Here is a 15,219-nt window from a genome sequence, read left to right as displayed (position 1 = left end):
CATAAGCTGAACTGGCTTAAAGTACCTCTTTGCAAAATTAGAAGTTTGCTGATGAGGAATTGTGGCAATTATGTTTTCAGGGTTCTCTGCTGATGTTTAATTTTGAGATATTTTAGGGAGATAAGGTGGTGTTTGTTTTGTTTTATTCTGAATCCCTTTGAGTAAGTTATAGAGCAAGATTTTCCAAGTTTCAAAAGCATGGAAATGAGATAAAACTCCATTATTACAAAAGATCAGTTTAGAGACTTTGATTGTCACCTTGCTTTGTAAACATTATGGTAAGTGAAAATTGATGAGCATTGGATAAGCACATGTCTTGACAAGGCAAAAAATCAATAACACTGCCAACAGATAGATTTCAGAGCCAATTCTTCTGAACTTAGGCTCCACTTTTTTTCACAGTAATTTAATCCAGAGAAACTTTGGATGTTTGGAACAAATTCCTAGTCCCGAAGTGTACACACTACATTTATGTCTACATAAATCAGACATAGTATCAGTCCATTTGGATGTAGTAGTTGAACAGGAATATACAATGGCAAAATTTTGGTCTACAGATTCTGGGAATGGAACCTGGTATTATAATATTAATGTCTTTAAATATTTGGTGATTTTTCTTTTCAAGACAGTCTCCATTATGTGACTTCACTTAAAGAAATAAGACTGTGTCTATACAGAAATATTGTTTAGCTTGTTACGATACATTAGAATGGAACAAACGTATGTTGGATACAGAAAATTAGATAAAATTATTATTTCTGTATCCTTAGAGTTTGAGCATTATATAATGTCTCAATGGTTAATCACAATGTCATTTAAATTAGCTAATTATTAAATAGAAAATTAAATACAGAAATTCTTTCATCTGATTTTTTTATTTTTTATTTTTTGTACTTGTATGTTTTGTTTTTGGAATGGCTCTTGTTTTTGGTCTTCTCAGAGCTTTGTACTTTAAATTCTATTCATCATACAGAATAGTTCATTTTCAAATGGATTTAATGAATTATTTTTAAGCATCCTCTAGAGTTGAGGATATATATATCAATATATATGTAATATTCCCACATTTGTTAATTTTCCTCCCCATTCACTGATTGAATTAAGTAGATAAAATATTATGGGGGAAAAAATGGGTAAATGAAGTCAATTAATAAGAGTTAATATCTTTCATTCAAAATAGCATTAAAATATTCATATTTCCAAAATTTATTACTGTTGCTTCATTTTATAACAGAAGTAGCCAGTAGATTAATAGAAAGAAAGGATGTGGAGGAAACGTAAATCACAGATTTGTGTGCTTTTTAGACTATAACCAATAAATGTTGTAGGTGTAGGGATGGTGTAGGGAGCCTGCTTTGGTGTAGGGAACCTGCTTTGGCAGGGGGGTTGGACTCGATGATCTCTAGTGGTCCCTTCCAACCCCTACAATTCTGTGATTCTGTGAAATTAAAATATAATAGTTGAAGATAGTGAAAATACCATTTTCAACGTGTTGTTTAGAAAAGAACTGTGTTATCTAAATATGAATGTGATGATGTTATCTAAAGATAAATTTGATAATATTTCTCCAGTACAGTTAGTAATGAGACTCTAAAGTAATCTTTTAAAATTTGCACAACTCAGACAAAAGCCTTGTTCTCTGCAGAGATAATAAGAACTCTCACCTTCTTCTAGCCCTGAATTTTTCTCCAAAGACTCTTAAAGTAACAAGCCAGCAGTGGCATAGGACATGAAATTTTCAATGAGACTGAAAACGCTAGCTACAAAACACAGTTGGCATTGTACTGCATAGCTGTCAAAGTTGCCAATCACATCTCTAAGGTTCAGTTTTACATGCCAAGCAGAGTTACATATGCATGCACACTCACATACATACGTCTATTTTTGATATATCCAAGTCCTGTACTGAAGTGTTTAAATCAATACTGCAGCAGTCATAAACCTTAATGGACACAGGAGCTGCTTCCTTCACTTCAGCTAAGTAATTAACTGGCAAGAGCTGTGATGAATGATTGCTGCCCTAGCAGAAAGGTAGGGCTGTTAGAGGTAGCTCAATGACAGCAGTGTGAGAAGATGTTGCTGGAAGGCCAGGCCAAAAAGGAGTGTACAAAAGGGAATAACAGGTTCAGTGTAAAGAAGAAAGTAGGAAGACAAGTCTTCTCATGGTCGTTGCAGTGCTTGAAGGATGCTTGAACAGGGTATCAAAAGAGAAACTGCTTTTCTATGCCTGGCAAAGCAAATCCTCATTTGGAACCTTATTAAAGAACAGGAGTAATACTTATCCTGCTGACTTTTTTTAATTTTTTTAAAATTTTTTAATTATTTCTACTTATACTGTGGGACTAACTAGCATAAACTGTATGATACCTGCTTTTGAGTCTCAGATGGGCAATGTCATGCTACAATTTAGTTATGAGTTCTTCTTTAAAAGCTACTTACAGCTATGTCAGGTTGTAAGTAGAATTTCTTCATCAAGTCCTAGGATGCAAATTAATATAATTGATAAATAATAAAATATTAGTTATGCATGATCAATCCATTTTTTCTCAATTCTTCTTCTTCCATATTGTTTTTTATCATTATACCTGAGAGCTTTCAGCTAATGATCAGGACCTGGCCTCTGGGTATTCAAGTGCCCAGGGCTCTAAACACCAACCTCTTCCCTACTCCTTTGTATTATAAATACCTTGTATTATAAACATTCTTTATTTATGTTTGTATAGTGCTACATTTATGTAAAGTACGATAAGTATACACTGATTTTAAATATTTCTACTGCAAACATAAAATTCAATGCAGTCAGCAAAATTGTGAAGTAGAGGATCAAAATTTCTCTAAATTCCTCTGGTATAGTCATCTTCAGAAGGATCTCTTTTTTTTCTTTCATGGAGAGTTGAATTGAAGAACTTCAAAATTTAACAAATTTTAAATTCATGTTTTTTTTCTATAAATAAAGTACATTTCAGAAAAAAAAAATCAGTTTTCTGTGAAACTTTACTTTTACTATACTAACACTGTTCACGAGAGAAGTAGACTAGCATTTGCATAAATAAATAGTGTATTCCACCTGTAATAAACAAGTCTCTTGTGGTTCTATTAGGTACATTTTTTCTTTATGTCTGCATTTATTTACATAGTTCTGACTAGAGGGAATATCTGATGTTTCTGAACAAGAATACTGTTTTCCAGTTTTTAGCCAGTCGTGTGATTCTAAGTCATTTTCAGTTTTGATTAAGAAACGTTTTCCAAGATTAAGGTTGAATTGTAAATTTTAATTTTGTCTCAACTCTTTGTGTGTAATAATAAAGTTACCTAAAACATTAAAACATTACCCAGAATGCAATGATGTGTAATGAACCTAAATTCCCATACTATTTGAAATCAACTCATATAGCTGCTATTGACTTCAAAAAGATAGGAATTGGGATTCTAAAGTTCAAGAAAAAAAAAAAAAAAAAAAAGATTTTGAGCAAAAATCTCTAATACTCAGGTGACAAAAATACAAAAGAGTATTGAATGTAGAGTCCATGTGCCCTATATCTGTGATCTATAGCTCTGCTTCTAAACACACGCAGAAATTAAGTGGACAGCTTTAAGCTTACCTTACCTAAAAGAGAATACAGTGACACTCAGAGGTTTTAAAGTGTTTTAAATATTCCAAAAGAAGTAACCTTTTGCAATTTTAGTAGCATCAATTCATCAGAACATAAAGGTGATCTCACAGGAAGGGATCCGAATAAATGTTTAGGTCAAGCATGATATATTTCTTTGAATATCAGTAACTAATGTGTTTCTTTGTTTGCTTTTCAGGGCACATTGAATCCATATTGTGTGCTATGGGACGATTCAAGAACGTAAGTGACAGATGTTTGCTTTTATGGCTATGGCTGAAATATTTATAATGCCTAATAATATTTAGGTACACAGTCAGTGAAAGCATTGGTGTGAGGACAGGTAAAATCATCCATTTGCAGAGTGGAAGTTCTGGGTTCTCCAGTCACATGGCTTCCTTTCTGCGGTTATGTAAATTGAGGTAACACAAAATCTCACCAGGAACAGATTACTCATGTAGAAATGTTTCAATTTGCCCTTTCAAGATTAAAATGAGGATGTCTGAGAGATGTAGTTCTGTGATGGTGGTTGCTGAGCAACAGACGAGTGGGTAACTGATCAAACAGGTGTCTAAGGAAACCTCCCATTTCTGTTCCTGCTGGGAGAAATATCATTTCCAACTGTGAAACCCACTGCAATCTTCATTTAAGTTGGTGCAAATGTTCAAATTTAATTTAATAAAATAATAGCTCTGTACTAAGTAGTGAAAGCTTGATAGCAGTTGTCTACTACCTTTTAGTGTATTTCATCTGCAACAAAACAGAAAATGGTTCTGTAAAGAGGTAAAATAGTAAAATTGGTGAGTTTCAGATAAAAAACTAAGTTTACACAGTTTTAATTTACTTCAGTACTGTTTCACAGTAAATCTCCTATTAAAGTCAAGGTGAACTTTGGCTAGGTACAGATTAAATGTTTCCAAAAAGGATCCCTATGTGATTGCTGTAGCAATTTCTAAAATACGTATTTCTTGGCCAGGTGTATGATTTTTCTTTCATTTTTACAGACCCTTTTGCATTTTTAGAAGTTGTATGCCTGTGAATTTGTTAGTCCTTTTGTTCTTTAGTCTGAGTTCAGAATCAGTACACTGATGAATAACATGATAGTTCTAAAACTTTTTATAAGACAGCAAATATTCACAATAAGATATCTTCTATCAGCAAATTCTGCACAGATGTCATTATCATATCATATCATATATATCATAAATATTTATCAAAATATCATATATATAGAGAGAGAGAGACTGTAGTGGGTTGTTTTTTGTTTTTTCTTTTTTAATTTCTGTAGCATTTTACTTGTATTTACTCCAGAATGTGCCAGAATTTGTATTCTGGTACTGAGGAAGATCCATAATGCTGAATTTATCATTCATAAATCTCAAACAATTGAATATGTGACAGACTATGCAAATGGGTTCTTGGTGGTTTGTTTTGCTTTCATTTTTCCACTTCTTTCTAAAGCCTCAGGAACTAGACAGTCTTAACAACAGACAATCAGATTTGATAGATTGATGTCCTCATCCATGTTGCAGATCCCACTGAGCTGTGCTGTGCTTGCATCCTTCCAAACTGGGTGATTTTTGCATAACCAGAATTTGGCAAGCATTTTGGAAATAATCCAACAAACATTCTCTGCTTTTAGCTGAAGGCTCTTAACTGATCAGTAACTCTATGCTAATATTTTTTTAATTAAGTGCTTTTCAGCCAGCAGTATTCTCTAATGGTTGTTGCCACCTTTATAGCTATGTCATTATTTGCATGAACAGCAAGTTCATATTCAGTAAACAATAGTCTTCTCTACTATTGTCAGCTTAAAACTACTCCAACAGAAAGGGAAGCTATCTGTTTTTTGGGCATGCTTGGCAGTAGATTGACTACTAATTGGCAATTCCTTATAATCTATATCTAAAGTGAGTTCTGAGTGAGTGATACTGAGTGTTCTTTCTTTCAGCGTATGAGAAAATATGTGGGATATTAATAAGTGACAGTTTGAGGAGATACAACTTATTTCTTTAGATCAAGTAAAAGAAAAAATCAATAGGAATTGCACCTTTTCTAGTTTGCATTGCATGGCATGAGTGAGCTGCTGGCATCAGGAAATGCTCATGATACAGTAATCCCAGTCTGTCAAGAGAAAGAAAAGTTGAAAGGGTTCTAGGGATGACTTTTCAAAAAATCATAAGATCATGGAATATCTCAAGTGAGAAGGGATCCATAAGAATCATCAAGTCTAACTTTTGGCTTCACAGAGTATCATCAAAATCAATCATCATCAAAAATAAGACCATATTTCTGAGAGTGTTGTCCAGACTCTTTCTGAATAAGCTCAGTCTCAAGATCACTTTTGGTTGTATCTAAAAACAAAGATTCTGTTTTCTTTTTTCTCCTTTTCCTCCTACGTCTTTAAGAAGGAAAAGAAGAAAGAGGGAGGCAGTGGTGAGTCCCAACCAGAAAAGAATCCACAGGTCAGAGTGCTTACTTTGCACCCTCAGGACCAGCCTTTAAGTTTTTTATTTGTAGGAGATCATTCAGAAGCTTGAAACACAATTTTCAGCCTCCTGGGAGCAACCCATGCCCCATGATCTGCCAGCTTAGGGCTGTGTGTTATTCGCAGCCTCTCCTGCTTGAACTCTGTCATGATACTTAAGAAATATCCATGGTCTGAGGAGCCAAGTCCCAGCACCCTGATATTTAGTTCTACTGTTCTGGTGTTTGTGAGCACACCACACCTAAATCTTAGCCATATCACTATCATTGTTTGTTTGTGTGGGGCTTTTTTTTCCTTTCCTTGTTTTATTTCATGTAAGTCTGGACAAGGCTGTACAGACCCAGGGACTGGAAGAATATGCATAGATAAATTTCCATTTAAAAAAAATATAGTGTGGCAGTTTTGTAGGCTGTCTGAAAAGTTCTTCTGAACTTAGTTGCATTCTCTAATGCATGAATCTGTGACCGTAACATATGAAGTCCTAGAATAAAGATAAGTTGCTTGGGCAAGTTATTCCTTTGTCTTAGTGGATCCAGCATGTGGATGCATGACTCTGGCTGCAGAATTTACAGCACAGTAAGAAGCAGAATGCTTGGTGACATTGTACTAACTATTACAAGTACCACTGAAACATGCAGTGAACACAACCACCATGATGTTGTGGAAGTTGCGGTGTACACAGAGATCATTGGACTGAGCAATCATCTCACATGGGAGTTTCAGTGATCATTGAGTAGTTTGCAAAACAATGCATCTAGTTTGTTCTTTTTGGAGTGTGCTAGATATAATGCAAGCACATGTGCTCTCTGCAGGAAAGTATCAGTTGTAGCCAATGCATGCCATAGTTGTTTGCAGTGTGACATGACATTTCACAGCACTAAGTAAAGAAAAGGTTTTTAGGATTCTCGGGCTCTTTTCTGCCAGTTGCTACAGAAGGATGTTATAACAGTATGACAGCCTTTTATTTGTCCATATGTGTACTCATAGCAGTTTGTGCCTGCTGAATATACAGTTGGCAGTAGTACAATGCAGTCTTAGTTTAGCGTAAGTGGAAGGTCTGGTCTATATTTTTTTCCTATTGCCATACAAATTTACACTTCTGTGTTATGTAAAACCATGAATATATACATATGAGAAATGAGAAAATGTATAAACTTACATAACTTTAGTAATTCAGTCCATGCTTATATTGAAACATTATCTATTAAAAAGAGGATTTAAAATGTTTATTTATTTTATTTTATTGCCTCCTAGAGCTTTTTATTCATTTTCCCCTATTTCTCCTGGTAGATTTAGCTACAAAGGAATTCATTCAGTGCAGACATAGAAAAGTTTAATTGTGATATTCTCAGATTTGCTTACAGGGTAGAATGTAGCTGTTGTACAATGTAGCTTGTACATATACCAACAAAAAAACTTTTGCATTTTGTTGCCTTATGATAAAATTGACAGGGAATGCAAGTCAGCTTTTTCTTTCTTTATTGCTTTTTTTTAAACTACTACAATGAAGTGTTACACTTATTATTTGGGCTGGGCTTGCAAGCCTTTGAAAATATCATGGAATCATAGAATTTTTAAGATTGAGAAGAGGTCTAATATCATCTAGTCTGTCAGCCCATCACCACCATATTCATTATATATAATATAATAAATATACACACACACATATATATACTATATATACATGTATATATAGTATAGTATACCAGCTGAGGCTTTGATTATTTTATTAAATTCAGAAAATTTACTTTCTGTGCTAGCTTCTATGCTATCATTTGTGAAATATAATGAAAGAGTTAATGATAATGAACTTACCCAAAGCATAAATGCATTCTGGAGAATTTGCTTATATAAAGAGCTATATGTAGTGGGGTCTGTGTAGTAGCACATTACATAATCTGGGGTTTTTTTTAAGTCATGCATACCGAATTGAAAGATGCTGCAGAATCATATTCTTTGGAGATAACTTTCTCATTATAACTATATGGAGTGAGAAGCCTTTTCCAAAATCCCTTGCAGACAACTAAAATGTTTTGACTGATTTGAATCAGATCAGATAAGGGGACAAGCCACATAAAACCTCTATCAAAACAAATTTAAATTTACATACTGATAAGATTATACTGTAATTCAGGAGTACTCAGCATTGAAATATGTAGATAACATATGATATAAAATGATGTGATTTTATGTTGAAAAAGAATCAAACCAGATTTTTCTTTGCTTAAGTCACATAGAAAATGAATCATTATATACATGGGAGGAATTTATAATTTAGTTCTTTTTTTATAACACTGCTCTTCACTAACACCTACACTGCCATGAACAGGCTTACATGACCTGCTGAGATTTATGGTAAAAAGAGGAAATTAAATTAATTCTTGATAATAAGTTCAATTTCTTTTTAATTTTTGCTGAGTGATTAATCAAACCCATTTGTTGAGAACTCAATTGCTATTTATTGCTTTTATGTAAATACAGATTCCCAGAAACTAAAAATAGTGTTTTCTTGCAATAGTCAGCAATTATGATTCTGAAATAGGAATAAAAAGAACTGGTAGTTGTATTTTCATAATTAATTTTAAATATTTGATTTAAAATTATCTGTGACAGATTTTAGAATATAATGAGGGAAGATCTTTAAACAGTCTGAATAAGGTTGACAACAGCAAATAATTTGGTCGTATTTTGGGTTTGTGTCTATGTGTCCATAAAAAGTCATGGATTCTACCAAGTCAAATAAATTGTAATCTTTGTTTTCCTTGGTAATACCTCAACAAGGAAGGCAGCAAATGATCTGCAGATCTATCATAGTGCTGGACTTTGACTGATTCTTGTAGGGGAACACTGTTTAAAATCCAGTTCAGCTCTGAAAATTATGTATGATGCTTAAAGCCAACAAAGTTTCTTATCCTTTTGCACACCATGCAACTTAAATAGTGCATCATGTGTAGATGTCAATGCAATTTACCACATGGTTGGTAGTGAACTCGCTTATTTAAAGATAGGGGGAAACAGGACAAAGTTGTTAGTCTGATGTCACCCAAAACCCCAGCGGAGTTCAAGCTCCAAACTCCCAAGCCTTAACTGAGCAAGATCTCTAGCTATTCTCAAAACTGATTATCATTTTACTACTGTGATGAAGGAAGGTTAAATACATTTTTAATATCTATTTATTTATTTTGTTTTGTTTTGTTTTGTTGTTTTTTTGTTGTTTTTTTTTTTCATTTGTTTTGATGAGAACAGGACTTCTGATAGTCCTAAATAATTTATTTCTGTTTATCTGACAGAGGTAGTGCCAGAGAACTAAATGTCTTTGTATTATACCATACTTAAACAAATATGAAATCTCATCAACCCAAGAAGATGAAAAATCAGAGAAATATTATGTATCCAAGTGAGGAAGAGCTGTGCAACTCTGTCACTCTCTCCTTTCCCTTTGAGAATAGCAGAAGAGATAATGTACATAAATTTCTGATAAGTAAATCATACTGTGTGCTGTCTTCAACAGATACATGCTCATTATTTTTAAACTTATTTACAGTCTGCACTACAAAGACAGAATTTCAGGTGGTATAAATACAAGTAATATGAAAAGGATAATAAAGGATATTTTCGACCATTTACATATTGTGAAATTTCTTGCCTGTACTTCCAAATGTATACAGATAACTAATTGGAATGGTAAATATTCTGATAACAAAAGAATCTTGGTTGTCTTTTTACAAGAACATTCATATAAAAGTGATCTCAGACATTTGGAGTATACAGAGATGTATTTTGTAATGCAGCTAAGATGGTGTTCCCCCCAATTGTTACTGTACCGTCAGCTCTGAAATCATATCTGACTGATAAAACTAAAATTCCATCACAAAAAAAAAAAAAAAAAAAAAAGTCAAACACACATCAAGTTAAGATCTGCAATATTTGTCATATGCTGTCACAAGTATATTTTTTCCATGCTGTATCAGCATCTCAATGATACAGGTATCTGAATATGTACTTAGGCCTTTGCTGTATCTCTGTGCCGTATTTGATCAAGGTGAGCAGATTCAGTAAAAACCTTTCCTGGAGTAGTCACTAGAGGGAAGCAAAGACCTTCACGTGCCAATTCATGACGTCAGTAGCTGTCCTTAAGTCCTCACTGACAAAAATCTGGTCATTTCAATCTAGAATTTTATGGATGGACTATTTAGTGGAAAGTCATGCATAGGGAGAAAAGAAATAATAAAAAAAAAAATTAAAAAAAATGAAATACATCTGTGTGTGTGGTTGACTTTTATAGACTATTGTCATTACTGTTATTTTCATGAAATTTCTTTTCAGAATTTGAGTACAGAGAAGAATCTCAGTGCAGTGCAAAATGTGTTTAAGCATTTCATGATTTAAAACAACCCAGTATTCACAAAGATGCACTGTCATATTTCTGGCATAGCAGATGTACATTTTGTCATTGATGTGTGGCAAAACCTACAAGAAAATATACCAGTTTCTTGAGATATTTTATCCAATTTCCCTTAGTTATCCCTGCTTGCATTTGTGGCTGTGCTGCTCTGAATTTCCTCCAATATCAACGGCTCTGTGTACACTGAGTAAAAGAATCAAGACAAATTGATTTTTAAATGGGCTGCTCATTCTGCTTTCCATTTCTTCATAGAGAAATCATAGAGTGCATATGAACATCTTTGTCTTCCATTTTGTGAGGGTTTATGCCAGAGCTAGGTTTACCGTATACTCTACTGCTACTGTATTTAATACATCTGTCCTGATTACTGAGAGTACAAGTCACCACTCTCTCATACGGGATGGGATGTTTGAAGTCCTTAAGAATAGAAACAGTAGAGGCCAACATTACATTTTCTAACAGATGATTAAAGAAATATGGCTAGTATGAACTGATTTTTTCCATAAAATTAAAAGTCTCAGAAACAAACAAAATATTTAAAATAATGTTTTGTTTTTTAATCAGTAAAGGTTGTAAATATTTTTAAGATATTAAGGACATTAAATACCACGTAATATGAATAAAATATGTTTTGTGGTAGATGGCCAGTCATTAATAAGAGTATTACAAAAGTATATTGGGATTTTAAAAAAATCCACTGGAGGAACTGCTCCAAACAAGGTAATTTCACAAAAATATTCTTGAGTTGAATAGCTGCTATATTGTGGCTGAGTAGATTTTTAGCTGAAATCATGTTGTATTTGGGATGATGTTTTATGTTATCATCGTCTTTTCTGATACTGATGAGTAAGAGATTTCTTACCTAGATAGTTAACTAAATATTATAACATATCAAGTGCATGTGCTGGGCATACCATCCTGTAGTACATGCTATTACTCTAAGTAAAGGATTATATAATTCTAAATTTCACAGGTTACATTAATGATTTCCAATTCTACTTGTTATCCTAACGATGTAATTTTTGGTGGTTATCCTCTCCCATGCATCTCCCAGTTACTCTCTGGAAGCAGTGCAAAATGTTTATTCTCTAAATTAAATAATTATCTTTGCATATATAAAAAATAGGAATCAAAATGTCATCACATTGCTATCAGTTCATCCTCTAACATAGATATATTCTTGGTGTTGTCTACTATCAGATCCTTTGAGAATCTAGTCTTAAACAGCATGCTGGACTGAGAACTGAAAGCCAGAATTCCTCCAAAGTAATTGGCACAAATACAGGAGTTATTTAATAGACTCAGATGAAAATAATTAAAGGATTGCATACTCTTATTTATGCAGCAATGCAGAACCAGAAATATGGAATCACTCATAACGAATTTGGTTTGTTTGTGAACTTATCCTGAAAAGAGTACATTATTTTGACAAGACTTAAAATGAAATTCTATAGGCTTATACTACTTAAGTGCAATTTTGACTGTTACATATACATATATATATCTGTGACTTTTTTACAGTTTTGACGGGCACTTTTTTTTTTTGTATCTGTTCAATTTTGAAATTCCTTGCAAAAATAAGCTATGGTTTCCTTAGAACAAAAGAGAATTCACGTGAATGACCTGCACATTTACCAACGGAATATCATGCAGCTCACACAGGCATTCTTAAACGAGGGATATAGTCACTAGTTTTCAAGAGCTGGTTTAATGTCTTTTTAAGCATATTATACTTAAGAAGTTGTAGGAAAAAGTCAACACTTTATTTTATTTTTTTAAATGCATATCACTCATTCGTCTCTCTTCTCTCCCTTCTTCTTGTGTGTCAATAGGCAAGCATCCAATTGTTTCAGTACTTCATTTGTTTGTGCACCCATACACGCACACAGATACATGATTACCCGAGCTGATTAAAACCTTCGAGACAGAAAGCTTATAAAATGTTTTTACAACCCCCAACTATACCAATGAATACATGAAACCTCATTTTCTTCATTCTGCTACACAGCAAGATATACTTTACAGAGCACAATATACATTTACTTGATGCTTGATCTTAATGCTATTTACATTACAGAACAGATAGAACAGTGTTACTTAATGTGAATTATACTTTATTTTCCATTATAAACGTAGAAGTAAAACAATGCTGGATTTACCTTAATTGCTTTCTTATTAAAATAATATAGAATTTCCTAATAATCACAATAAGTATTTCAGCTAATGTGATAGTGTACTAGGTGTTGTAACCTATCCACTAGAATTACACACTTTTCTGTGACATGGAAAATATCTAACAATTGGAAAAGACCTTCCCATCTTCTTTGCTTCACTCTTCTTGCAAAAGCATGAACGTCATTTTTATGTCATTTTTTGGAAGACTGGTGTGTATGTGCACAAGTATTTAAGACTGATCATACAGGTCAAAACCCAGAGAAAAAGAATCACTATTTCATCACGTGTTATCAGAAGAGCAAAGTTGTTGCCTGTACAAATATTTGTAGGCAAGAAGCAAGCAGGACAGGGAGAGATGTGGGAAGGTATGTTCTAACACATTCTGGTACATGTGGAGTTTCTGTATAGGCTGGGCATGCTATTTTAGAGATAGTCCTCTTTCAGAGCCTCTCTGCGTTACTGCCAGCTCCAACTGTTATCCAAATGTCATTTTATGACCTATATAACCTTTTTTTGTTCTAGTTTGTCTGAACTTATACATTGCCGTTTATTTTGACTAATGCAATTGTTTCTGAGAAAATAAAGGAACACCCAGGTCAGTGTTTTGGTGATGTGAATAAGCTTCTGATATTTTTAGCTGATTTTGAAGTATAGGTCATCACTATCCAACCTCACAGCTGGTGTTTTTAATATTTTCTCATTTGATTTTTTTTTTCATTGTTTGTATGTTTGTCTATTTGTTTAGTTTTGTTTCAGAGGAGACATTTTTGAAATGCAAGCTGCTGAAAATGTGCAAAATGATGTCTTCCTGAAAAGAGGTTTTCATATATTTTTTTTTAAAAAAAAAAAAAAAGCATATACCATTTGTCATATCATACAGGTCAAGAATCAGTCAGGCTAAGTATTCTGGCTGTGTGGTTTCTCTGCTGTATTTTCTTAATAATGGGAAGTTTTGAAGTTTATGAAGCAGAAAATCTAGTTTGATTCTGCTTGATGACACAAATAAAGAAGACAAACTTCTGATTTATTAATAATAATTGTACCTCACTACTTTTGATTGCCTCTTAAAACAGTTCTTAAAAACTACAGGCCCAGAAATAGCCTTTCAACTGTCTGTTGTTCTTAATATAAATGAGAATGTTTTCTAAACCTTAAAAATTTGAACAGAATGTTTCACATCACATTCCTGTTTCCCTTTCCCAGTGATCTTGTGCTTTTATTTACTCATGTATTGAGAATAATTTAACAAGACAGAAAGTACTCGTGCATATAGAGTAGTACAGGTGCAAACATCCTGTTTGTAGGGATTACCTGTGTCAGCAGACAGCATTCTGTTGCAAGAAAACTAATTAACAATAAAACATTATTAGAAATGTCATAACAAGACTTCCATGAATTGTGCCTTAAAAATATAATAATAATAATAATAATAATAATAATAATAATAATAATAATAATAATAATAATAATAATAATAATAATCTGGTTTTCTCTACCCTTAACTGAATAATTCTATATGCTATCAAGCTTGGATTCTGTTTACTCTCAGTTATCTCTTAAACCTGGTATCATAGCCCCTTCTTCAAGATACTGTAGAGGTCATAAATTCTGATAATCATCAAATCACTTTTTTTTTTTTTTTCCCTCTTTTTCAATTACATTTTATGCAGTCTTTCCGGAAGGGTGTGTAAAAATAATGAAATATATGTTTGCCCCTTGTAATAATATAATCAGTAAAACACATGGAAACTCCCGAACACTTACTTGAGTGTTAAAAAGGCAGTGAATAACAAAAGGATACTACTTATTTCCAGAAAAACAAGCATAAAAACAAATATTATAAAAAACTGTTCTGATTACCAAGTGTATGGGACATGTTGGATCATGGTTGGAGCCATGGAGCTCAGGTGAAGGCAATTCACCTGTGTGACTGGAAGGGGTGGAGCCTGTCTCCACCTCTCCTAGACCCCATTTAAAGACTGCCTGCCACTGGGGAAGAGTCTCTTTCTGGAGATTGTTCCTCTTGGAGTTTTCCCTGCAAGCATACATAGGTGAGTATTTTCTGTTTGTTTCCAGTTATCTCTTTCCAATGTGTAATTCTTCTAGCTTTACAGTCTGTGGATATCAATCTGACAACACCATTCTGGGTGCTTGTTGACTACACACCAAGTAATTCAATATTTACTTGTTTTGCTTTTGTGCAATCAGGTAACTTTAATTTGGATTTATACCTTTGATACTCTAGACTATGTGCTTTGTATCTCAGTCTTTTTAGCTATTTACATATTGTTTACTTTTCAAATGTTTATGTTTCAGAAAATATATCAGTGACGGGGTTTTTTTTGTGTCTATGAGACATATAGATTAACTCATTGCTAATTTTTGGTGGGAAAAAAAATGTAAAACAAAACCCTAATGTAGAGGAATAGAATGTACTCAGCGTAGTTCTGTAAGTAGCTTCATTATCTTCAGTCTATGTGGGTTTAGCTTGATATTTCCACATTAATTAAGTGTGTCTTTCAAACTATTGGCAGTTTTTG

The 15,219-nt window shown here is 33.3% G+C and overlaps 1 protein-coding gene across 23 annotated transcripts in view; it reads left to right on the top strand.

Annotated features, from left to right (window-relative positions):
* The window catches only part of ADGRB3 (adhesion G protein-coupled receptor B3), a 426,584-nt gene that overhangs the window by 251,581 nt on the left and 159,784 nt on the right, over positions 1-15,219 (top strand). For all 23 annotated transcript variants that reach the window (XR_014944219.1, XM_085542010.1, XM_085542007.1 and 20 more), the window contains one exon: positions 3,811-3,854. Coding sequence is in view for 22 of the 23 variants with exons in the window: in XM_085542010.1 (XP_085398136.1) it covers positions 3,811-3,854 (44 nt within the window). In the remaining variant the exon portion in view is untranslated. The remainder of the gene's footprint in view (positions 1-3,810; positions 3,855-15,219) is intronic.

Source organism: Coturnix japonica, chromosome 3 (genome assembly GCF_054131305.1).
Source record: "Coturnix japonica strain WE chromosome 3, WE-NBRP24, whole genome shotgun sequence".
NCBI classification, from domain to species: Eukaryota; Metazoa; Chordata; class Aves; order Galliformes; family Phasianidae; genus Coturnix; species Coturnix japonica.
This window is presented reverse-complemented; position numbering and strand designations above follow the sequence as displayed.